Consider the following 26,581-nt stretch of genomic DNA (forward strand, 5'->3'; position numbering starts at 1 on the left):
TCCAATCAGAAATCCTAAATCCAACGGGATTCCTTCTGAAAAAGTGGGCCCTGGATGCCATTAGTCCTGCAGCACCGTGGACAAACGCCACATCAGTGAAAGTGGCAGTGAGCTGAACGCAGGTGGTGAAACATCAGAATTCAGGGTTCATTGTGATATTTACAAAGAAGAATAAAGCACCGACTGTTTGGAAGAGAGAGACAGACAAATGTTGTTCTCTGACCTCGTTGACCAAAACATAATGAAGGAGTCTCATTCTCCGCTGGTGGAAGGAGGACTAACCCCTCACCTGCTCTCCACTTTGCTTCATTTCTTACAGGAAAGATTCCTTTACGTTTAGACAAGAAGTCAGCAGCTCTACCAGTTAATGACGTGTTATGTCATGTGTTTATAACAGCCAGGAGGTCGAGTGGGAGGTCTTGTGGTGATCGAGCCCAGCACTGAGTGACCACTCTGGTCTCCTGCGAGGCTTTTCCGAGAGGAGCCGGTGGTGCTCTGAGCAGGGACTGAAAGATTTCTGCCCAGACAGACAGCTTTAAGTTGCTGTGATCTCTGTAGCAGTCATAGTCCTGTCATTATCGTTGACCTCGTATGTGAGCATTTAATAATGATTCATTATTAGTATAATAAGTATATGTTATCCGTTCAGATGTGTCCAGATGTGTGATTAATGAACAAAAGGCCCATTCGTGTGAGGCTGTATGACTGCATGGTCCGGATTACCTGAAAGCCTATAGGAGGAGCTCTAAAACACTGTTCATAAACGCTCCGACAGCGTCTGACGCTCACGTTTTGAAAAGCCTCGCAGGAGACCAGAGTGGTCACTCATGCTGGGCTAGATCACCACAAGACCTCCCGCTCGACCTCCTGGCTGTTCTAAAATCTGAATATTCAGATAAAGACATTGTAATCGGTCTACGGAGCAGATCAAGTGTTCACGCTGCATAACACGGCGCCTTCCGGGTCATTAAAAAAGACGTGAAGGCAAAATCTGGAATGAGAAATGGCACTATTTCATCCCCGAATCCCATTCATGAACACAATATCTAATATCAGTTAACGAGTCGTTTTCCGTTTCTCGTTTTCCGATTTTAAACGAATAACGGGATACGAGTCATTTCCGTGTTTCGTTTTTTTTTTTTTTTAAGCGTAAAACGGGAAACGACTCGTTATCCGTTTTCCGGGTGTCGACTTCAACACGAAAGTCTGATGGCCGCAGCGTTCACGGACCCATCTCCCCAACAGAAGGTACGCTACTGCTAGGGCTCGTGCCACCACTCACGAGTCACATGACGTTAAATGAACACAAGCTAGTCCTACTTTCTGCTGTGTTTTAGACAGTTACACACACACACACACACACACACACACACACACACACACACACACACACATATACACACACACACACACACACACAGTGATGGATAGTCATGTTGAAGACATTTATTGTAACTTTTCTCTGAGTTTTGTCGACATAAGAATGACTCGACCCACAAGAATCTGCGTGATGAGCAGCTACAAACAGAATCTCACATCAGAAACATTCAGAAAGGAACTGATTCACAACTGAAAGTGAAACTTAAATAGGATCGACAGATTCACTGACTTTAGACGGTAAAAGTCGGGGGATTTCAAAAAGTGGGCGGTATATTGTGACTCCTCCATAAATGATTGCACATACACTTGCATATTTATGCACATTTGTCTCTGAATGACAAGGATTTAGAATTAAAACACGTTCAAAGAGTTCTATCTATAACCGGGCGTGGAGAGTTTGTGTGCCGTCATGTGACTGCCTGGCTGCGTTTGATTGGTGAAACGGAGTCAGTGAGAGTCTTGAAAGAAGACTCAGACAGAAATAAACAGATGGCACAGTGTGACGTTAACCTCACCATGGAGCCTAATACGCCACCCAGCTGCAACAATAACCTGATGAACAAACATGTTAAACATCATTAACTTCATTAGGATAATAATGTCAGTTAGAACCTGAGGGGATGAACAGTTGTTTGTAATTGTTTCATCACTAATTTCTGATTCCTCTTCAGACTCAGTGGCTGTAAGCTCTCAGAGAGAAGCTGTGAAGGTCTGTCCTCAGTTCTCAGCTCCCAGTCCTCCAGTCTAAGAGACCTGGACCTGAGTACCAACGACCTGCAGGATTCAGGAGTGAAGCTGCTGTCTGCTGGTCTGGAGAGTCCACACTGTGAAGGTCTGTCCTCAGTTCACACACACACACACACACACACACACACACACACACACACACAGATACACACACACACACACACACACAGTTTTCATGACACATACCTGGGCCCTCATTTATAAAGCTTGCGTACGCACAAAACGGGGCTGGAAACGTGCGTACGCCACTTTCCACGCAAATGTTGTGATCTATAAAAACCAAACTTGAGGGGAAAGTGTGCGTACCCGTAAGCAAACTCTGAGGCGTGCGTACCGGTACGCACATTCTGGAGACTGGAAGGGAATCAGCAGTAAACCTGAGAAGAACTATATATTTTTGATGACTCGCACACATTTAATTACACTCCATATCATACGTTAGATCTGCGTTATCATGATGAACTCCAGCAATGTTTTTGACGCTTTTAATGAGTGATAGTTTTTTTCATATTAACACCTTCTTTTAAAATCTGACTTGTATCTTAAATCAAAATCATTTTGAAATATTGAATCAGCGCTGTCACCGCAGGAGGAGGAGACGGCCCAAATGCATGTAATACAGTATAAATACCTTCCATTAGATCCCTGTAGAACACAGCGGGAATAACTAAATATTCTCCTTATTTATATATATCATCAACACACATACATACAGCCATTAAGCCATCGTATAATTGTTACACTTATCCTCGTCTTTAAACCACCAGAGCGCAGAGGAAATGCGCTATAATGAGTGGCACGCTCGTGCGCGCTCAGTCGTGGAGCGTGGAGAGCGCAACTTTATCGATGACCCCGAGCCACGGCCCCCTGCCCGACTGGAGGGGTATCAACAGGGCGCAAGAATCCGTGAGAATGAATAATGTGATGGTCTGAACTGCCAAACATCTCCCACAATGCAACTTGCCCCTCACACTACTTAGTTTGACAGCAGGATGGTTTTATGTTTATTTGCACCACTCATGACATTGCAGATAGGAAGGGGGGTTTCCTCCATATCGTGACCTATGTATCATGATCATATTGTATTGGGATAATATCATAGTAAAAGTATTTCTTAAATTCTATTTATTGTATCAGGATGCAGCAGCAGAGACCAGACTCCCCTGGACCTGGACCTGGACCCAGCTGTGTGTCCATAAAGAGTGACCAGTCTATGCCTTGCATTATTCACTTTAAAGGTGACCAAGCTGCTGATGGAAGGTAAGAACTGAACCTGAACTCTCATTAGAGGATGAATCAGGTCTAGACCAGCACCTTAATCAGTAACTCAGAGTCCACCAGCCCTGAATCCTGCAACCCGTTCTGTCTTCTGAACCACGATGAGTGACAGACAGTCTCTTGTTTCCCTGAAGCTCGAACAGAAAGGACCAATTAAATCCTTTTTAACTGGGATTAAACTACAGAATATGAAATAAACAATCCAACCTTAAAGAGACAATGAGGAGAAAACCTCTTGAAAGAAAAGACTCATAGACGGGAAAAGTAAAGAGTTAATGACATAGAAGAGTAGCGGCCAGGCTAAGCTAAGCTCCTCACATCACCCTCCTCACGTCACCCTCCTCACATCACCCTCCTCACATCACCCTCCTCACATCACCCTCCTCACGTCACCCTCCTCACGTCACCCTCCTCACGTCACCCTCCTCACATCACCCTCCTCACGTCACCCTCCTCACATCACCCTCCTCACATCACCCTCCTCACCGTCACCCTCCTCACATCACCCTCCTCACCGTCACCCTCCTCACCGTCACCCTCCTCACCGTCACCCTCCTCACCGTCACCCTCCTCACATCACCCTCCTCACATCACCCTCCTCACCGTCACCCTCCTCACATCACCCTCCTCACGTCACCCTCCTCACCGTCACCCTCCTCACATCACCCTCCTCACCGTCACCCTCCTCACATCACCCTCCTCACCGTCACCCTCCTCACCGTCACCCTCCTCACCGTCACCCTCCTCACATCACCCTCCTCACATCACCCTCCTCACCGTCACCCTCCTCACATCACCCTCCCCACATCACCCTCCTCACCGTCACCCTCCTCACATCACCCTCCTCACCGTCACCCTCCTCACCGTCACCCTCCTCACGTCACCCTCCTCACATCACCCTCCTCACATCACCCTCCTCACATCACCCTCCTCACATCACCCTCCTCACGTCACCCTCCTCACCGTCACCCTCCTCACGTCACCCTCCTCACATCACCCTCCTCACCATCACCCTCCTCACATCACCCTCCTCACATCACCCTCCTCACCGTCACCCTCCTCTACGCCACACGCTGCAGACTCTGGAAGGACAGCAACTATTTCACGTTTTGTTTTATATACAATAAAAGTGTAAAATCTGTTCACCCTTATCCCTCTGGTCTCAGTCGCGTCTGTTTCTCCCTCCTTTTCGGACACAATCCCCGTCAAAGTCACATCAAAATCAAACTTCCTCAAATACTCTAGCAATACATTAAATCCATGTTAGGAGCAGAAAGATGTCATTTACCTTCAGATCACCGTCCGCTCCGTCCAGCTGACGCCGTTGACAGCAGCAGCAATGTGTTGCCTTCGCACTGCGTCTTTTTCTTCGTGATCCCGCTGCTGTGACCACTAAATTAAATTATTGTCCGGGCCTCCACCTCCCCAACAAGTGTCTCTTTCTCCGTTTCTGAAAAGTTACGTTTCTCTGCTATTTTTCTGACCTGTCGCCGTGATTCACCACACGGAAACGATTGCATGCCGGCTCATTAACATAGTAAAATGTGGGCGTGTACAGGGCGGGACTCAGGTACGCACACTTGTAGGTGATCCTGTGATTTATAAAGGGAACATTGCGTACAGCTTGCGTGCGCACAGTTTTATAAATCAGATTTTTTTTTGGCGCACGCAAACTTTGGCTTTTTGGCGTACGTACACTTTTAGTTAGGATCCTACGCACAGTTTTATAAATGAGGGCCCAGGTCTTGGTCCAGACCTTTGTAGTCCATGTCGGGGATGATCTGAATCTAGTGTCGACTCTCCTGTTGAATCCATTTGTTTTCACTTTGGTGAACAATCACTGAGACCAGAAGCTTTAATTGCCTTCAATACGGTTAGTTGTCTGAGAGGAAGAAGCAGTAAAGTTTGATGATAAGTCAAATAAATATTCAGATTAAATATTAACCTGACATACACCTGGACCTGACGCTGTAACCTGCTGACACTTCAGCTGATCAGCTTCAAATATTGATATGATAGGAATGAAAGTTTAACTGGAAATTCAGATCTTTTCTCTGTTGGTCTGTTGGACCACAGAAACACAGTGTGGATCAACAATAACTCACAACAGCTGATGGAATCTTCCACCTGAGTGGTTTGTAATTTACACACATGAAACATTTGCTGAATGAATAATGTGATGGTCTGAACTGCCAAACATCTCCCACAATGCAACTTGCCCCTCACACTACTTAGTTTGACAGCAGGATGGTTTTATGTTTATTTGCACCACTCATGACATTGCAGATAGGAAGGGGGGTTTCCTCCATATCGTGACCTATGTATCATGATCATATTGTATTGGGATAATATCATAGTAAAAGTATTTCTTAAATTCTATTTATTGTATCAGGATGCAGCAGCAGAGACCAGACTCCCCTGGACCTGGACCTGGACCCAGCTGTGTGTCCATAAAGAGTGACCACTCTATGCCTTGCATTATTCACTTTAAAGGTGACCAAGCTGCTGATGGAAGGTAAGAACTGAACCTGAACTCTCATTAGAGGATGAATCAGGTCTAGACCAGCACCTTAATCAGTAACTCAGAGTCCACCAGCCCTGAATCCTGCAACCCGTTCTGTCTTCTGAACCACGATGAGTGACAGACAGTCTCTTGTTTCCCTGAAGCTCGAACAGAAAGGACCAATTAAATCCTTTTTAACTGGGATTAAACTACAGAATATGAAATAAACAATCCAACCTTAAAGAGACAATGAGGAGAAAACCTCTTGAAAGAAAAGACTCATAGACGGGAAAAGTAAAGAGTTAATGACATAGAAGAGTAGCGGCCAGGCTAAGCTAAGCTCCTCACCGTCACCCTCCTCACATCACCCTCCTCACATCACCCTCCTCACATCACCCTCCTCACGTCACCCTCCTCACCGTCACCCTCCTCACATCACCCTCCTCACATCACCCTCCTCACGTCACCCTCCTCACATCACCCTCCTCACGTCACCCTCCTCACCGTCACCCTCCTCACATCACCCTCCTCACATCACCCTCCTCACATCACCCTCCTCACCGTCACCCTCCTCACATCACCCTCCTCACATCACCCTCCTCACCGTCACCCTCCTCACATCACCCTCCTCACCGTCACCCTCCTCACATCACCCTCCTCACCGTCACCCTCCTCACATCACCCTCCTCACATCACCCTCCTCACGTCACCCTCCTCACCGTCACCCTCCTCACATCACCCTCCTCACATCACCCTCCTCACATCACCCTCCTCACCGTCACCCTCCTCACATCACCCTCCTCACGTCACCCTCCTCACATCACCCTCCTCACCGTCACCCTCCTCACCGTCACCCTCCTCACGTCACCCTCCTCACCTCACCCTCCTCACCGTCACCCTCCTCACATCACCCTCCTCACCGTCACCCTCCTCACATCACCCTCCTCACATCACCCTCCTCACCGTCACCCTCCTCACCTCACATCACCCTCCTCACCGTCACCCTCCTCACATCACCCTCCTCACGTCACCCTCCTCACGTCACCCTCCTCACCGTCACCCTCCTCACATCACCCTCCTCACCGTCACCCTCCTCACATCACCCTCCTCACATCACCCTCCTCATCGTCACGCTCCTCACATCACCCTCCTCACATCACCCTCCTCACCGTCACCCTCCTCACATCACCCTCCTCACCGTCACCCTCCTCACATCACCCTCCTCACCGTCACCCTCCTCACCGTCACCCTCCTCACATCACCCTCCTCACCGTCACCCTCCTCTACGCCACACGCTGCAGACTCTGGAAGGACAGAAACCATTTAACGTTTTGTTTTATATACAATAAAAGTGTAAAATCTGTTCACCCTTTTCCCTCTGGTCTCAGTCGCGTCTGTTTCTCCCTCCTTTTCGGACACAATCCCTGTCAAAGTCACATCAAAATCAAACTTCCTCCAATACTCTAGCAATACATTAAATCCATGTTAGGAGCGGAAAGATGTCATTTACCTTCAGATCACGCTGTCCGCTGCTGTGGCCACTAAATTAAATTATTGTCCGGGCCTCCACCTCCCCAACAAGTGTCTCTTTCTCCGTTTCTGAAAAGTTACGTTTCTTTGCTTTTTCCTGACCTGTCGCCGTGATTCACCCCACGGAAACGATTGCATGCCGGCTCATTAACATAGTAAAATGTGGGCGTGTACAGGGCGGGACTCAGGTACGCACACTTGTAGGTGATCCTGTGATTTATAAAGGCAACATTGCGTACAGCTTGCGTGCGCACAGTTTTATAAATCTGATTTTTTTTTGGCGCACGCAAACTTTGGCTTTTTGGCGTACGTACACTTTTAGTAAGGATCCTACGCACAGTTTTATAAATGAGGGCCCAGGTCTTGGTCCAGACCTTTGTAGTCCATGTCGGGGATGATCTGAATCTAGTGTCGACTCTCCTGTTGAATCCATTTGTTTTCACTTTGGTGAACAATCACTGAGACCAGAAGCTTTAATTGCCTTCAATACGGTTAGTTGTCTGAGAGGAAGAAGCAGTAAAGTTTGATGATAAGTCAAATAAATATTCAGATTAAATATTAACCTGACACACACCTGGACCTGACGCTGTAACCTGCTGACACTTCAGCTGATCAGCTTCAAATATTGATATGATAGGAATGAAAGTTTAACTGGAAATTCAGATCTTTTCTCTGTTGGTCTGTTGGACCACAGAAACACAGTGTCGACCAACAATAACTCACAACAGCTGATGGAATCTTCCACCTGAGTGGTTTGTAATTTACACACATGAAACATTTGCTGAATGAATAATGTGATGGTCTGAACTGCCAAACATCTCCCACAATGCAACTTGCCCCTCACACTACTTAGTTTGACAGCAGGATGGTTTTATGTTTATTTGCACCACTCATGACATTGCAGATAGGAAGGGGGGTTTCCTCCATATCGTGACCTATGTATCATGATCATATTGTATTGGGATAATATCGTAGTAAAAGTATTTCTTACATTGAATTTAATGTATCAGGATGCAGCAGCAGAGACCAGACTCCCCTGGACCTGGACCTGGACCCAGCTGTGTGTCCATAAAGAGTGACCGGTCTATGCCTTGCATTATTCACTTTAAAGGTGACCAAGCTGCTGATGGAAGGTAAGAACTGAACCTGAACTCTCATTAGAGGATGAATCAGGTCTAGACCAGCACCTTAATCAGTAACTCAGAGTCCACCAGCCCTGAATCATTGCAACCCGTTCTGTCTTCTGAACCACGATGAGTGACAGACAGTCTCTTGTTTCCCTGAAGCTCGAACAGAAAGGACCAATTAAATCCTTTTTAACTGGGATTAAACTACAGAATATGAAATAAACAATCCAACCTTAAAGAGACAATGAGGAGAAAACCTCTTGAAAGAAAAGACTCATAGACGGGAAAAGTAAAGAGTTAATGACATAGAAGAGTAGCGGCCAGGCTAAGCTAAGCTAAGAACAGAAAGACTCCAAACTAACACCAAACTCGAGCACCGTCTTCCTCTCACTCAAGGGAGGTTGTAGAGTATTAAGTAAGACACTTTATATCCACCAGACTCTTATTATAGGTTTTAACGTAACTGATAATGCATGAGGAGGTGTCTATTATCAGGAGGTAATGGACTACGTGAAGGACAGAACCATCAGACGCCCAGTGGAGATTTTGCAACCAAAATGTAAAGTTGTTTCATGAGTCATAACTCCGTTTCCACATAATTGTCACCCCATAAGGTTCTAATGCAACAGAAACATTGTCCACTGCTCCCGTTAATAGGACGGACCTTAGATACGACTTGGCAACGGGAGATATTTCTAGTCCGCTCAGCTCATAGAACCCTTAGGCAGAGCTACAAACCACAAAGCTAACATTATGCTAGCAAAACGCTGAGTCCAGCACTAAGACGGGTGTTCACGGTTCAGCTGTGTGTCCATGAACAGTGACCAGTCTATGCCCCGCAATATTAGATTTAAAGCTGACCAAGCTGATGATGGAAGGTAAGAACTGAACCTGAACCCTCCTTAGAGGATGAATCAGGTCTAGACCAGCCAGAGAAAAGTTAAGAGTCAGAGAGAAGCTAAATTGGCTAACGTGACAGCTACTGCAAGCTAAGCTAAGCTAATATATGCTAAAGTGAGTTTACATCGGAGCTGACCAGTTCTGTAAAGTGAAGCCAAAGCTGAAGTGCCTTAAACTGTCAATCTCTCTGGTTGTATAGAAGTCTATGAGAAAATGGTCCTACTTCTCTCTGCTGGCCACCAGGGGGCGACTCCTCTCTGGTTGTATAGAAGTCTATGATAAACGGTCCTACTTCTCTCTGCTGGCCACCAGGGGGCGACTCCTCTCTGGTTGTATAGAAGTCTATGAGAAAATGGTCTTACTTCTCTCTGCTGGCCACCAGGGGGCGACTCCTCTCTGGTTGTATGGAAGTCTATGAGAAAATGGTCCTACTTCTCTCTGCTGGCCACCAGGGGGCGACTCCTCTCTGGTTGTATGGAAGTCTATGAGAAAATGGTCCTACTTCTCTCTGCTGGCCACCAGGGGGCGACTCCTCTCTGGTTGTATAGAAGTCTATGAGAAAATGGTCCTACTTCTCTCTGCTGGCCACCAGGGGGCGACTCTTCTCTGGTTGTATAGAAGTCTATGAGAAAATGGTCCTACTTCTCTCTGCTGGCCACCAGGGGGCGACTCCTCTCTGGTTGTATAGAAGTCTATGATAAATGGTCCTACTTCTCTCTGCTGGCCACCAGGGGGCGACTCCTCTCTGGTTGTATGGAAGTCTATGAGAAAATGGTCAACTTCTCTCTGCTGGCCACCAGGGGGCGACTCCTCTCTGGTTGAATAGAAGTCTATGAGAAAATGGTCCTACTTCTCTCTGCTGGCCACCAGGGGGCGACTCCTCTCTGGTTGTATAGAAGTCTATGAGAAAATGGTCCTACTTCTCTCTGCTGGCCACCAGGGGGCGACTCCTCTCTGGTTGTATAGAAGTCTATGAGAAAATGGTCCTACTTCTCTCTGCTGGCCACCAGGGGGCGACTCCTCTCTGGTTGTATAGAAGTCTATGATAAATGGTCCTATTTCTCTCTGCTGGCCACCAGGGGGCGACTCCTCTCTGGTTGTATAGAAGTCTATGAGACAATGGTCCTATTTCTCTCTGCTGGCCACCAGGGGGCGACTCCTCTCTGGTTGTATAGAAGTCTATGAGAAAATGGTCCTACTTCTCTCTGCTGGCCACCAGGGGGCGACTCCTCTCTGGTTGTATAGAAGTCTATGAGAAAATGGTCCTACTTCTCTCTGCTGGCCACCAGGGGGCGACTCCTCTCTGGTTGTATAGAAGTCTATGATTAATGGTCCTACTTCTCTCTGCTGGCCACCAGGGGGCGACTCCTCTCTGGTTGTATAGAAGTCTATGAGAAAATGGTCCTACTTCTCTCTGCTGGCCACCAGGGGGCGACTCCTCTCTGGTTGTATGGAAGTCTATGAGAAAATGGTCCTACTTCTCTCTGCTGGCCACCAGGGGGCGACTCCTCTCTGGTTGTATAGAAGTCTATGAGAAAATGGTCCTACTTCTCTCTGCTGGCCACCAGGGGGCGACTCCTCTGGTTGAATAGAAGTCTATGAGAAAATGGTCCTACTTCTCTCTGTTGGCCACCAGGGGGCGACTCCTCTCTGGTTGTATGGAAGTCTATGAGAAAATGGTCAACTTCTCTCTGCTGGCCACCAGGGGGCGACTCCTCTGGTTGAATAGAAGTCTATGAGAAAATGGTCCTACTTCTCTCTGTTGGCCACCAGGGGGCGGCTCCTCTCTGGTTGTATGGAAGTCTATGAGAAAATGGTCAACTTCTCTCTGCTGGCCACCAGGGGGCGACTCCTCTCTGGTTGAATAGAAGTCTATGAGAAAATGGTCCTACTTCTCTCTGCTGGCCACCAGGGGGCGACTCCTCTCTGGTTGTATAGAAGTCTATGAGAAAATGGTCCTACTTCTCTCTGCTGGCCACCAGGGGGCGACTCCTCTCTGGTTGTATAGAAGTCTATGAGAAAATGGTCCTACTTCTCTCTGCTGGCCACCAGGGGGCGACTCTTCTCTGGTTGTATAGAAGTCTATGAGAAAATGGTCCTACTTCTCTCTGCTGGCCACCAGGGGGCGACTCCTCTCTGGTTGTATAGAAGTCTATGATAAATGGTCCTACTTCTCTCTGCTGGCCACCAGGGGGCGACTCCTCTCTGGTTGTATGGAAGTCTATGAGAAAATGGTCAACTTCTCTCTGCTGGCCACCAGGGGGCGACTCCTCTCTGGTTGAATAGAAGTCTATGAGAAAATGGTCCTACTTCTCTCTGCTGGCCACCAGGGGGCGACTCCTCTCTGGTTGTATAGAAGTCTATGAGAAAATGGTCCTACTTCTCTCTGCTGGCCACCAGGGGGCGACTCCTCTCTGGTTGTATAGAAGTCTATGAGAAAATGGTCCTACTTCTCTCTGCTGGCCACCAGGGGGCGACTCCTCTCTGGTTGTATAGAAGTCTATGATAAATGGTCCTATTTCTCTCTGCTGGCCACCAGGGGGCGACTCCTCTCTGGTTGTATAGAAGTCTATGAGACAATGGTCCTATTTCTCTCTGCTGGCCACCAGGGGGCGACTCCTCTCTGGTTGTATAGAAGTCTATGAGAAAATGGTCCTACTTCTCTCTGCTGGCCACCAGGGGGCGACTCCTCTCTGGTTGTATAGAAGTCTATGAGAAAATGGTCCTACTTCTCTCTGCTGGCCACCAGGGGGCGACTCCTCTCTGGTTGTATAGAAGTCTATGAGAAAATGGTCCTACTTCTCTCTGCTGGCCACCAGGGGGCGACTCCTCTCTGGTTGTATAGAAGTCTATGATAAATGGTCCTATTTCTCTCTGCTGGCCAACAGGGGGCGACTCCTCTCTGGTTGTATAGAAGTCTATGAGACAATGGTCCTATTTCTCTCTGCTGGCCACCAGGGGGCGACTCCTCTCTGGTTGTATAGAAGTCTATGAGAAAATGGTCCTACTTCTCTCTGCTGGCCACCAGGGGGCGACTCCTCTCTGGTTGTATAGAAGTCTATGAGAAAATGGTCCTACTTCTCTCTGCTGGCCACCAGGGGGCGACTCCTCTCTGGTTGTATAGAAGTCTATGATAAATGGTCCTACTTCTCTCTGCTGGCCACCAGGGGGCGACTCCTCTCTGGTTGTATAGAAGTCTATGAGAAAATGGTCCTACTTCTCTCTGCTGGCCACCAGGGGGCGACTCCTCTCTGGTTGTATGGAAGTCTATGAGAAAATGGTCCTACTTCTCTCTGCTGGCCACCAGGGGGCGACTCCTCTCTGGTTGTATAGAAGTCTATGAGAAAATGGTCCTACTTCTCTCTGCTGGCCACCAGGGGGCGACTCCTCTGGTTGAATAGAAGTCTATGAGAAAATGGTCCTACTTCTCTCTGTTGGCCACCAGGGGGCGACTCCTCTCTGGTTGTATGGAAGTCTATGAGAAAATGGTCAACTTCTCTCTGCTGGCCACCAGGGGGCGACTCCTCTCTGGTTGAATAGAAGTCTATGAGAAAATGGTCCTACTTCTCTCTGCTGGCCACCAGGGGGCGACTCCTCTCTGGTTGTATAGAAGTCTATGAGAAAATGGTCCTACTTCTCTCTGCTGGCCACCAGGGGGCGACTCCTCTCTGGTTGTATAGAAGTCTATGATAAATGGTCCTACTTCTCTCTGCTGGCCACCAGGGGGCGACTCCTCTCTGGTTGTATGGAAGTCTATGAGAAAATGGTCAACTTCTCTCTGCTGGCCACCAGGGGGCGACTCCTCTCTGGTTGAATAGAAGTCTATGAGAAAATGGTCCTACTTCTCTCTGCTGGCCACCAGGGGGCGACTCCTCTCTGGTTGTATAGAAGTCTATGAGAAAATGGTCCTACTTCTCTCTGCTGGCCACCAGGGGGCGACTCCTCTCTGGTTGTATAGAAGTCTATGATAAATGGTCCTATTTCTCTCTGCTGGCCAACAGGGGGCGACTCCTCTCTGGTTGTATAGAAGTCTATGAGACAATGGTCCTATTTCTCTCTGCTGGCCACCAGGGGGCGACTCCTCTCTGGTTGTATAGAAGTCTATGAGAAAATGGTCCTACTTCTCTCTGCTGGCCACCAGGGGGCGACTCCTCTCTGGTTGTATAGAAGTCTATGAGAAAATGGTCCTACTTCTCTCTGCTGGCCACCAGGGGGCGACTCCTCTCTGGTTGTATAGAAGTCTATGATAAATGGTCCTACTTCTCTCTGCTGGCCACCAGGGGGCGACTCCTCTCTGGTTGTATAGAAGTCTATGAGAAAATGGTCCTACTTCTCTCTGCTGGCCACCAGGGGGCGACTCCTCTCTGGTTGTATGGAAGTCTATGAGAAAATGGTCCTACTTCTCTCTGCTGGCCACCAGGGGGCGACTCCTCTCTGGTTGTATAGAAGTCTATGAGAAAATGGTCCTACTTCTCTCTGCTGGCCACCAGGGGGCGACTCCTCTGGTTGAATAGAAGTCTATGAGAAAATGGTCCTACTTCTCTCTGTTGGCCACCAGGGGGCGACTCCTCTCTGGTTGTATGGAAGTCTATGAGAAAATGGTCAACTTCTCTCTGCTGGCCACCAGGGGGCGACTCCTCTGGTTGAATAGAAGTCTATGAGAAAATGGTCCTACTTCTCTCTGTTGGCCACCAGGGGGCGACTCCTCTCTGGTTGTATGGAAGTCTATGAGAAAATGGTCAACTTCTCTCTGCTGGCCACCAGGGGGCGACTCCTCTCTGGTTGAATAGAAGTCTATGAGAAAATGGTCCTACTTCTCTCTGCTGGCCACCAGGGGGCGACTCCTCTCTGGTTGTATAGAAGTCTATGAGAAAATGGTCCTACTTCTCTCTGCTGGCCACCAGGGGGCGACTCCTCTCTGGTTGTATAGAAGTCTATGAGAAAATGGTCCTACTTCTCTCTGCTGGCCACCAGGGGGCGACTCCTCTCTGGTTGTATAGAAGTCTATGATAAATGGTCCTATTTCTCTCTGCTGGCCACCAGGGGGCGACTCCTCTCTGGTTGTATAGAAGTCTATGAGACAATGGTCCTATTTCTCTCTGCTGGCCACCAGGGGGCGACTCCTCTCTGGTTGTATAGAAGTCTATGAGAAAATGGTCCTACTTCTCTCTGCTGGCCACCAGGGGGCGACTCCTCTCTGGTTGTATAGAAGTCTATGAGAAAATGGTCCTACTTCTCTCTGCTGGCCACCAGGGGGCGACTCCTCTCTGGTTGTATAGAAGTCTATGATAAATGGTCCTACTTCTCTCTGCTGGCCACCAGGGGGCGACTCCTCTCTGGTTGTATGGAAGTCTATGAGAAAATGGTCCTACTTCTCTCTGCTGGCCACCAGGGGGCGACTCCTCTCTGGTTGTATGGAAGTCTATGAGAAAATGGTCCTACTTCTCTCTGCTGGCCACCAGGGGGCGACTCCTCTCTGGTTGTATAGAAGTCTATGAGAAAATGGTCCTACTTCTCTCTGCTGGCCACCAGGGGGCGACTCCTCTCTGGTTGTATGGAAGTCTATGAGAAAATGGTCAACTTCTCTCTGCTGGCCACCAGGGGGCGACTCCTCTCTGGTTGAATAGAAGTCTATGAGAAAATGGTCCTACTTCTCTCTGTTGGCCACCAGGGGGCGACTCCTCTCTGGTTGTATAGAAGTCTATGAGAAAATGGTCCTACTTCTCTCTGCTGGCCACCAGGGGGCGACTCCTCTCTGGTTGTATAGAAGTCTATGAGAAAATGGTCCTACTTCTCTCTGCTGGCCACCAGGGGGCGACTCCTCTCTGGTTGTATGGAAGTCTATGAGAAAATGGTCCTACTTCTCTCTGCTGGCCACCAGGGGGCGACTCCTCTCTGGTTGTATGGAAGTCTATGAGAAAATGGTGCTACTTCTCTCTGCTGGCCACCAGGGGGCGACTCCTCTCTGGTTGTATGGAAGTCTATGAGAAAATGGTACTACTTCTCTCTGCTGGCCACCAGGGGGCGACTCCTCTCTGGTTGTATGGAAGTCTATGAGAAAATGGTCAACTTCTCTCTGCTGGCCACCAGGGGGCGACTCCTCTCTGGTTGAATAGAAGTCTATGAGAAAATGGTCCTATTTCTCTCAGCTGGCCACCAGGGGGCGACTCCTCTCTGGTTGTATAGAAGTCTATGAGAAAATGGTCCTACTTCTCTCTGCTGGCCACTAGGGGGCGACTCCTCTCTGGTTGTATGGAAGTCTATGAGAAAATGGTCCTACTTCTCTCTGCTGGCCACCAGGGGGCGACTCCTCTCTGGTTGTATAGAAGTCTATGAGACAATGGTCCTATTTCTCTCTGCTGGCCACCAGGGGGCGACTCCTCTCTGGTTGTATAGAAGTCTATGAGAAAATGGTCCTACTTCTCTCTGCTGGCCACCAGGGGGCGACTCCTCTCTGGTTGTATAGAAGTCTATGAGAAAATGGTCCTACTTCTCTCTGCTGGCCACCAGGGGGCGACTCCTCTCTGGTTGTATAGAAGTCTATGATAAATGGTCCTACTTCTCTCTGCTGGCCACCAGGGGGCGACGCCTCTCTGGTTGTATAGAAGTCTATGAGAAAATGGTCCTACTTCTCTCTGCTGGCCACCAGGGGGCGACTCCTCTCTGGTTGTATGGAAGTCTATGAGAAAATGGTCCTACTTCTCTCTGCTGGCCACCAGGGGGCGACTCCTCTCTGGTTGTATGGAAGTCTATGAGAAAATGGTCAACTTCTCTCTGCTGGCCACCAGGGGGCGACTCCTCTCTGGTTGAATAGAAGTCTATGAGAAAATGGTCCTACTTCTCTCTGCTGGCCACCAGGGGGCGACTCCTCTCTGGTTGTATAGAAGTCTATGAGAAAATGGTCCTACTTCTCTCTTGATGTATTATCTCAGTAAACATTGTAAACATGAGTTTATGGTCTCAATCTCTAGTTTCAAGTCTTCTTCAATCCAGCATGATGTTCATTTAGTACATTATGGTCCATTTAGAGTCCACCAGACCAGAAAGCAGGGGATGCTTTAGGGGGCGGGGCTTACCTGCTGATTGACAGGTTGCTACCACACTACCAATGCAGTTAGCTACTAAGATGACTTAAACACTTAGCTGTAAAGTTGACCTTGAATTATGAAGCTAACTTTGTTAGCAGCTTCACACCAGAATCCAGATGGATCCAGATCCAGTAAGGTTGCTGCTCTGGGTTCCGCTCTACCGCTTGTGTTCATCAGATCCACCCTTTGTGCAGAATCCGAGGCTTCAAAACCGTAGTCCACAAACCAACAGGCGTTGTCACCATGACGACGTCCACTTCTGATCTCCAGTCTGTGCTTTAGTGACTCTTAACTTGGTTTTCTCCACAGAGTTCAGCAGATCTCAGAGGTTCCGTTGACCCAGCAGCATCAAACAGACCTGGACTCCATATTTATGGTGAGTACATGTACAAGCTCACCTTTCACTATTAACCACATCAACTACAGATTCAATGCTGAACTGGTTCTAGTGGTCTCCATGCTGCTCAGACCCACACATGAATCCCATGTTGGGTTCTTTAGAGTTCATGTTCAGTTTATCCTTCTGTTCCAGCTGCTGGAGGAGAACATCTGCACTTTTGTGAAGAACGAGCTGAAGAAGATCCAGAAGGTCCTGAGTCCAGATTACCCAGAATGCTTGGAGAGTGAGGAAGAGGAGTTGTTGGACGGTGAGGATGAAGAGCAGAGGAGGAGGAGCAGAGAGGCGTTTCAGAAGATCACAGTGCACTTCCTGAGGAGGATGAAGCAGGAGGAGCTGGCTGACTGTCTGCAGATCAGTAAGAGGATTTTAACAGATTTAACATGGTGGAAAGAAGAGAAGGATTCAACATGAAGAACTTCATATTTCTCCTAATAGGCTGCACACAACTTCACGGTTTAGGTTCTCTGGTTGTCTACAGACCTGATTACAGCTGACATCATCATTATTATGCGTACGCATGATGTCAACATTTATGTTGCTTTGCTTCAACCATCCAGACGAGTTAGAAGCTTTAAACAGTGAATTTAAACTGTTAGTAGCATCTAAATGTCTGCTTGTTACGTGTTCGGATGTCAGAATCGATATTCCAACAGACTCAAGTTCTACTGAGTTCAGACAGGATCACGACCGTTTCAGAGGAACAGGTGTTTCACTTCACCCAGTGACCGTGTTAACTGGTGACTTTCAGCTCGTATTACTCCAGTGTTGGTAGATGAAAACAAAAATGTATTTAAAACAGGCTTCTACGAGGACACCTCCATGTTTTCACTGGTGGCGTCTCAGCGTGGAGGATTACGGTCTACCAGGATATTTAGAAATCCCAACGGTACTATTTTCAACACCGTCATCAATACCGTCTCTTTCTATGATGCTGTATTGTGATGTGTTGTAGTGACCAGCAGACGCCACCAGAGGTCAGTGTTTCTGTTTTGTTGCCTTAAAAATCTCATTCTGGTGAATTTTCCTTTCAAAACCAAAACGGCACATTGAGGCGATACAAGAGTCTCTTTATTTCTAGACTGACTCACTGAGCTTTACAGCTGCAGTTCAAAGGGTTATATATCCTTCCAGTTCTGTTTGTCTTGTAAATGTCTTTTATTTGACTTCTGTTGGCTTCATCAGGTGCACCTGATTGATTTGTGTCCAATAGTTCTGATTTAATCATGAAAGAAGCTCATGAAGTCACTCATACTGAGGACTATAGGGATACATGGCTCTAACACATGGCTTGTTCATAGACTGTAAAAGGGTCTGTAGGATCCACTAACTGGGTTCCTTTGTTGTTTATCCAGGAACCGCTGGTCCAGTGTACCAACGTGAACTCAAGTCTAACCTCAAGAAGAAGTTCCAGTGTTTGTTTGAGGGCATCACTAAAGCAGGAAACCCAACCCTCCTGAATCAGGTCTACACGGAGCTCCACGTCACAGAGGGAGGGACTGCAGAGGTCAATGAGGAACATGAGGTCAGACAGATTGAAACGGCATCCAGGAAACCAGACAGACCAGAAACAACCATCAGACAAGAAGACATCTTTAAAGGCTCACCTGGAAGGGATGAACCAATCAGAACAGTGATGACAAAGGGAGTGGCTGGCATCGGGAAAACAGTGTTAACACAGAAGTTCACTCTGGACTGGGCTGAAGACAAAGCCAACCAGGACATACTGTTCACGTTTCCATTCACTTTCAGAGAGCTGAACCTGCTGAAAGAGAAGAAGTTCAGCTTGGTGGAACTCCTTCATCACTTCTTCCCTGGAACCAAAGAAGCAGGAATCTGCAGGTCTGAAGGGTTCCAGGTTGTGTTCATCTTTGACGGTCTGGACGAGTGTCGACTTCCTCTGGACTTCCACAACAACGAGATCCTGACTGATGTTACAGAGTCCACCTCAGTCCAAGTGCTGCTGACAAACCTCATCAGGGGTGAACTGCTTCCCTCCGCTCGCCTCTGGATCACCACAAGACCTGCAGCAGCCAATCAGATCCCTCCTGGGTGTGTTGACATGGTGACAGAGGTCAGAGGGTTCACTGACCCACAGAAGGAGGACTACTTCAGGAAGAGGTTCAGAGATGAGGAGCAGGCCAACAGGATCATGGCCCACATCAAGACCTCACGGAGCCTCCACATCATGTGCCACATCCCGGTCTTCTGCTGGATCACTGCTACAGTTCTGGAGGACGTGTTGAAGACCAGGGAGGGAGGGGAGCTGCCCAAGACCCTGACCGACATGTACATCCACTTCCTGGTGGTTCAGTCCAAACTGAAGAACGTCAAGTATGATGGAGGAGCTGAGACGGATCCACACTGGAGTCCAGAGACCGGGAAGATGATTGAGTCTCTGGGAAAACTGGCTTTTGAGCAGCTGCAGAAAGGAAACCTGATCTTCTATGAACCAGACCTGAAAGAGTGTGGCATCGATATCAAAGCAGCCTCAGTGTACTCAGGAGTGTTCACACAGGTCTTCAGAGAGGAGAGAGGACTGTACCAGGACCAGGTGTTCTGCTTCGTCCATCTGAGTGTTCAGGAGTTTCTGGCTGCTCTTCATGTCCATCTGACCTTCATCAAGTCTGGTGTCAATCTGATGGCAGAAGAACCAACAACCTCCTGGTGGTCTAAAGTCTCCAGAGACAAACCTAAACTAAAACATCTGCACCAGAGAGCTGTGGACAAGGCCTTACAGAGTCCAAACGGACACCTGGACCTGTTCCTCCGCTTCCTTCTGGGTCTGTCACTAGAGACCAATCAGAAACACCTACGAGGTCTGCTGACACAGACAGGAAGTAGCTCACAGACCAATCAGAAAACAGTCCAGTACATCAAAAAGAAGGTTGATGAGGATCTGTCTCCAGAGAGAAGCATCAATCTGTTCCACTGTCTGAATGAACTGAATGATCGTTCTCTGGTGAAGGAGATCCAACAGTATCTGACTTCAGGACGTCTCTCCTCCAATAAACTGTCTCCTGGTCAGTGGTCAGCTCTGGTCTTCATCTTACTGTCGTCAGATAAACGTCTGGACGTGTTTGACCTGAAGGAATACTCTGCTTCAGAGGAGGCTCTTCTGAGGCTGCTGCCGGTGGTCCAAGCCTCCAGCAAAGCTCTGTAAATATAGTTTTTATATTCAGAAAACAACAAACCATCTTGGAATTACAAGGTTCTATCTGCATTCTGAACCATTTGATTGGTTTTCCAAACTGCAAAAGGTAACAAAGTAAAAAGTAGTTCCAAACAGTTACTGAAGAGTAAAGGTAAGAAAGTATTTAGTGAAAAAACTACTGGAGTACTGAGTAACTTCTGAGTAAATTCTGATTATTGTGGCCCCGCACCTGGTGATCTGAGAGACTACCAGGAGGCATAGACGTTGGAAGGGCAGCTAACCCCCCCAGTTACATAAAAACCAATGCTTTCTCTAACATGAAGCGTTTGTTACCTCAGCTGAAAGAAAAGAAACAACACAGCTCACCGCTTCATCCAGCGTCTCTCCTCTCTGTCTGTTTCACCGGGATTTCAAAAAGTGGGCGGTATATTGTGACTCCTCCATAAATGATTGCACATACACTTGCATATTTATGCACATTTGTCTCTGAATGACAAGGATTTAGAATTAAAACACGTTAAAAGAGTTCTATAACCGGGCGTGGAGAGTTTGTGTGCCGTCATGTGACTGCCTGGCTGCGTTTGATTGGTGAAACGGAGTCAGTGAGAGTCTTGAAAGAAGACTCAGACAGAAATAAACAGATGGCACAGTGTGACGTTAACCTCACCATGGAGCCTAATACGCCACCCAGCTGCAACAATAACCTGATGAACAAACATGTTAAACATCATTTAACTTCATTAGGATAATAATGTCAGTTAGAACCTGAGGGGATGAACAGTTGTTTGTAATTGTTTCATCACTAATTTCTGATTCCTCTTCAGACTCAGTGGCTGTAAGCTCTCAGAGAGAAGCTGTGAAGGTCTGTCCTCAGTTCTCAGCTCCCAGTCCTCCAGTCTAAGAGACCTGGACCTGAGTACCAACGACCTGCAGGATTCAGGAGTGAAGCTGCTGTCTGCTGGTCTGGAGAGTCCACACTGTCGACTGGAAACTCTCAGGTCAGATTCAACTACTTTGAGAAGTTTACCTATGAAGCTTTCAATGATGTGTTTACATGCACCAAATATTCAGTTATTTATATTCACGTATTCCTAAAAAGACACGTTTGCTACTAATCTGTTAACATGGTGATGAAATACTGTTTCTGCTGCTAACGACTTGCCAGCAAAAGAACAAAACCAAACCTCTTGTTTCTCTTTTCCCTGCCGTTCCATGTTTTAATAGTTTTATAAATCCACCTGGTGTTTATAAATGCTGTTGCAAACGTCAGTCTACGTTTGTGAACGTCACTCCATGAACATGTGAGCCTGAACTCCAACACCAGACTGTCTCTGCTGTCAAGGTGGAGCCAGTTTGAACCACTTTCTATACAGTTGAGTTTATTGAGTTTATATGAAATGAACTAATATTCTTGTCACGGTGGCTGAAGCAGCAGGGAGGACCCACATGCAGACTCAAAGCTATGCAGATGCAATGAAGACATATTATTCATGGAAACACCCCCTAGTGGCCAGCAGAGAGAATGCAGCTTTAAGGACCTTCAGGCTTGACTTCACTTCTCTGAACCAGAGGTTGATGCCTGATTGGAATATCAACTCTGACAACTGAACATGAACCAAGCAGACATTTTGATGCTGCTGACAGTTTTAATTCAAAGTTTAAAGCTTCTAACTCGTCTGCACGGCGGAGACAAAACGCCATTTTAACACCAACATGTGCACACACATTTATGATGACAATGACTGTAAAAGGCTCTATAGCAAGGGTCACTAAGAGGTGGAGCTTGGCCCAGATCCAGACCCAGACCCCGTCCTATCTGGACCCAGACCCATAACTGATAGATCATTGAGAATTATTAAATGATGACGGAGCGTTTCCATTTTACTGCTGCAGCGTTAGCATCACTACACTGGTTCAGATGGTTGGAGGCTAAATCATCTCACTGGTTGCTACTCACAAACACTAAATTACCCAGTAATGCAACGGGGTGAAACGTTAACTCTGAACTTAATCAAATCTGTGCAAACTGGAGTTTCTGTGAGTGACGTTTCCATGGTGACAACTGAGGAGACTCACTGACAGCTGACAGATGGATCAGAGAGTGGAGGTGATAAACGTCAGTCAGGTGGGTGAGATCTAGAGCCGATAGATAAGTTCACACGGCTGCTCTCAAAGAGGAACGCTGACAGTGAGAACAGAGCTTTGAATCAAGACAGACTCTTTTCTTCCAGTTGAACACCTGAATGCCTCATATGTTCTGAGACTCTTAAGAAGCACATTTTCAAAGCTGTGTTTTGTATTTTACTGTTATTATCAGAGTCCTTGTTATTGAATTCCAGCCTTTTTTCTTTGCTCGATGGTTTAAAATCAATACCTGGGCCCTCATTTATAAAGCTTGCGTACGCACAAAACGGGGCTGGAAACGTGCGTACGCCACTTTCCACGCAAATGTTGTGATCTATAAAAACCAAACTTGACGGGAAAGTGTGCGTACCCGTAAGCAAACTCTGAGGCGTGCGTACCGGTACGCACATTCTGGAGACTGGAAAGGAATCAGCAGTAAACGTGAGAAGAACTATATATTTTTGATGACTCGCACACATTTAATTACACTCCATATCATACGTTAGATCTGCGTTATCATGATGAACTCCAGCAATGTTTTTGACGCTTTTAATGAGTGATAGTTTTTTTCATATTAACACCTTCTTTTAAAATCTGACTTGTATCTTAAATCAAAATCATTTTGAAATATTGAATCAGCGCTGTCACCGCAGGAGGAGGAGACGGCCCAAATGCATGTAATACAGTATAAATACCTTCCATTAGATCCCTGTAGAACACAGCAGGAATAACTAAATATTCTCCTTATTTATATATATCATCAACACACATACATACAGCCATTAAGCCATCGTATAATTGTTACACTTATCCTCGTTTTTAAACCACCAGAGCGCAGAGGAAATGCGCTATAATGAGTGGCACGCTCGTGCGCGCTCAGTCGTGGAGCGTGGAGAGCGCAACTTTACCAAACTTCAGGAGGCAAAGGTGGTAGAGACCCCAGCATGATGAGCCACGGCCCCCTGCCCGACTGGAGGGGTATCAACAGGGCGCAAGAATCCGTGAGGATGTTATGCGTTTGTAATATAAGGAAGACAACAATCAATGTTCATTGTAAACTTATTCTTTTATTAATCACAGTGCGCGTTTGCCGTAGCTCATCTGCAACGTTGTTGATGGCGGTGATTGTGTCTCGCTGAAGTTGCAGGACGGCATCAGTGAGCACCGACCGCTTGATGTGCCATTCCTCCTCACATCACCCTCCTCACATCACCCTCCTCACATCACCCTCCTCACATCACCCTCCTCACCGTCACCCTCCTCACCGTCACCCTCCTCACCGTCACCCTCCTCACATCACCCTCCTCACGTCACCCTCCTCACCGTCACCCTCCTCACATCACCCTCCTCACATCACCCTCCTCACATCTCCCTCCTCACCGTCACCCTCCTCACATCACCCTCCTCACATCACCCTCCTCACCGTCACCCTCCTCACCGTCACCCTCCTCACATCACCCTCCTCACGTCACCCTCCTCACATCACCCTCCTCACCGTCACCCTCCTCACATCACCCTCCTCACCGTCACCCTCCTCACATCACCCTCCTCACGTCACCCTCCTCACCGTCACCCTCCTCACATCACCCTCCTCACATCACCCTCCTCACATCACCCTCCTCACCGTCACCCTCCTCACATCACCCTCCTCACCGTCACCCTCCTCACCGTCACCCTCCTCACATCACCCTCCTCACGTCACCCTCCTCACCGTCACCCTCCTCACCGTCACCCTCCTCACATCACCCTCCTCACATCACCCTCCTCACAACACCCTCCTCACCGTCACCCTCCTCACCGTCACCCTCCTCACATCACCCTCCTCACATCACCCTCCTCACATCACCCTCCTCACATCACCCTCCTCACGTCACCCTCCTCACCGTCACCCTCCTCACATCACCCTCCTCACCGTCACCCTCCTCACATCACCCTCCTCACGTCACCCTCCTCACATCACCCTCCTCACGTCACCCTCCTCACCTCACCCTCCTCACCGTCACCCTCCTCACATCACCCTCCTCACATCACCCTCCTCTACGCCACACGCTGCAGACTCTGGAAGGACAGAAACCATTTAACGTTTTGTTTTATATACAATAAAAGTGTAAAATCTGTTCACCCTTATCCCTCTGGTCTCACGTCTGTTTCTCCCTCCTTTTCGGACACAATCCCCGTCAAAGTCACATCAAAATCAAACTTCCTCAAATACTCTAGCAATACATTAAATCCATGTTAGGAGCAGAAAGATGTCATTTACCTTCAGATCACCGTCCGCTCCGTCCAGCTGACGCCGTTGACTGCAGCAGCAATGTGTTGCCTTCGCACTGCGTCTTTTTATTCGTGATCCCGCTGCTGTGGCCACTAAATTAAATTATTGTCCGGGCCTCCACCTCCCCAACAAGTGTCTCTTTCTCCGTTTCTGAAAAGTTACGTTTCTTTGCTTTTTCCTGACCTGTCGCCGTGATTCACCACACGGAAACGATTGCATGCCGGCTCATTAACATAGTAGAATGTGGGCGTGTACAGGGCGGGACTCAGGTACGCACACTTGTAGGTGATCCTGTGATTTATAAAGGAAACATTATGTACAGCTTGCGTGCGCACAGTTTTATAAATCAGATTTTTGTTTGGCGCACGCAAACTTTGGCTTTTTGGCGTACGTACACTTTTAGTAAGGATCCTACGCACAGTTTTATAAATGAGGGCCCAGATCTTTGTTGGCACACCAGGTCTGAAGACAGACCACATAGACTGTTTCTACTGTTGTTCTTCTCTTTCTAACAAATGGTTTCTCCCTCACACCCCTTCTGTCATGTCTCCAAGACATCAAAGCCTGGATGGCCTTGAACTGTTTTTAAAACTAAATTTGAACCAAAATAAAACAGAAGTGATGGTTTGGCCCCAGCAGCTCTCGTGAACCCTCGCCCATTGACTTGGGCCCTTTGACAGATTATGGAAAGCCAACAGTCACAAGCTTGGGTTTTAAAATGGACAGTGATTTTAAATTGGATCGGCAAATTAGTTCAGTATTGAAGTCCAGCTTCTTTCAGATCAGGCAGCTGGCAAAGGTGAAGCCTTTCGTTGCACAAAAGCACTTTGAGACAGTAATCCAGGCCTTCATAACATCTGGGCTGGATTACTGTAATGCACTTTATTGTGGAGCCAGCCAGTCCTCCCTCGCACGTCTCCAGCTGCTGCAAAATGCAGCCGCTCGCCTCCTAACTGGAGCGCGTAAGAGGGAGCACATAACTCCAGTCCTGGCCTCCCTCCACTGGCTGCCTGTGCATTTTAGAGTCCATTTTAAGATTCTTTTATTTGTTTTTAAGTCTTTAAATGGTCTCGCCCCCCCTTACCTCTCTGAGCTCCTTCAACCCTACCCTCCTGCTCGGTGCCTCAGGTCAGCTGACCTGCTGCTCCTGGAGGTACCGAGGTCCAAAAGGAAGCTCAGAGGGGACAGAGCTTTCTCCACTGCTGCCCCAAAACTCTGGAACGAGCTACCATTGCACATTAGACAAGCCTCCTCACTGTCCATTTTTAAAACCAGTCTTAAAACCCATTTTTACTCCCTGGCTTTCAACTCCACATGAGACTTTACTCCTGTTTTAGTGTGTTTATGGCCCTGCTTTGATTTAGTGTTTTATTGTTTCTAATTGCTTTTAAAAACAATGAAACACCTGTTTTACTGTCTGTTTTATTTATTTGAGTGTTTTCATTGTGTTATGTCTCTGTACAGCACTCTGTTTTCAACTACGGTTGTTTTAAAGTGCTATATAAATAAAGTTGAGTTGAGTTCTAACGCTTCAATTTCTCTCTCAATCATTTCAGCTCGTCTCTTGTCTTTCTTTTAACGTCCTCCTCTGTCCGTCTCTGTCCATCACTCAGCCACGCTTATCCCACCCAGAACAACATCAACACAACAAAAGACAAATATCACTTCTTCTCATTTTAAAAAGTGGACAAATGGACATAAGTCTATGTAAAGTCCCCAGAAGTGACAGTAGTGTGTGTCTTCAGTCTGTCAGGTTGTCTCATCACAGAGGACGGCTGTTCTTCTCTGGCCTCAGCTCTGGACTCCAACCCCTCCTATCTGAGACAGCTGGACCTGGACTACAATCATCCAGGAGACTCAGGAGTCAAGCTGCTGTCTGCTGGACTGGAGGGTCCACACTGGAGACTGGACTCTCTCAGGTGAGGACAGGTGGACAGACATCAGACTGGACACTCTCAGGTGAGGACAGATGGACAGACATCAGACTGGACTCTCAGGTGAGGACAGATGGACAGACATCAGACTGGACACTCTCAGGTGAGGACAGATGGACAGACATCAGACTGGACACTCTCAGGTAA

At 47.7% G+C, this 26,581-nt stretch overlaps 1 protein-coding gene across 5 annotated transcripts in view; it reads left to right on the forward strand.

Annotated features, from left to right (window-relative positions):
- Positions 1 to 26,581, forward strand: part of LOC311008804 (uncharacterized protein) — a 248,110-nt gene that overhangs the window by 57,639 nt on the left and 163,890 nt on the right. For all 5 annotated transcript variants that reach the window (XM_084002701.1, XM_084002702.1, XM_084002703.1 and 2 more), the window contains 3 exons: positions 3,265 to 3,387; positions 5,798 to 5,920; positions 8,449 to 8,571. In XM_084002701.1, coding sequence (XP_083858827.1) covers positions 3,265 to 3,387; positions 5,798 to 5,920; positions 8,449 to 8,571 — 369 coding nt within the window. The remainder of the gene's footprint in view (positions 1 to 3,264; positions 3,388 to 5,797; positions 5,921 to 8,448; positions 8,572 to 26,581) is intronic.

The sequence above is a fragment of the Eutrigla gurnardus genome (genome assembly GCF_963514095.1).
Source record: "Eutrigla gurnardus genome assembly, chromosome: 23".
Classification (NCBI taxonomy): Eukaryota; Metazoa; Chordata; class Actinopteri; order Perciformes; family Triglidae; genus Eutrigla; species Eutrigla gurnardus.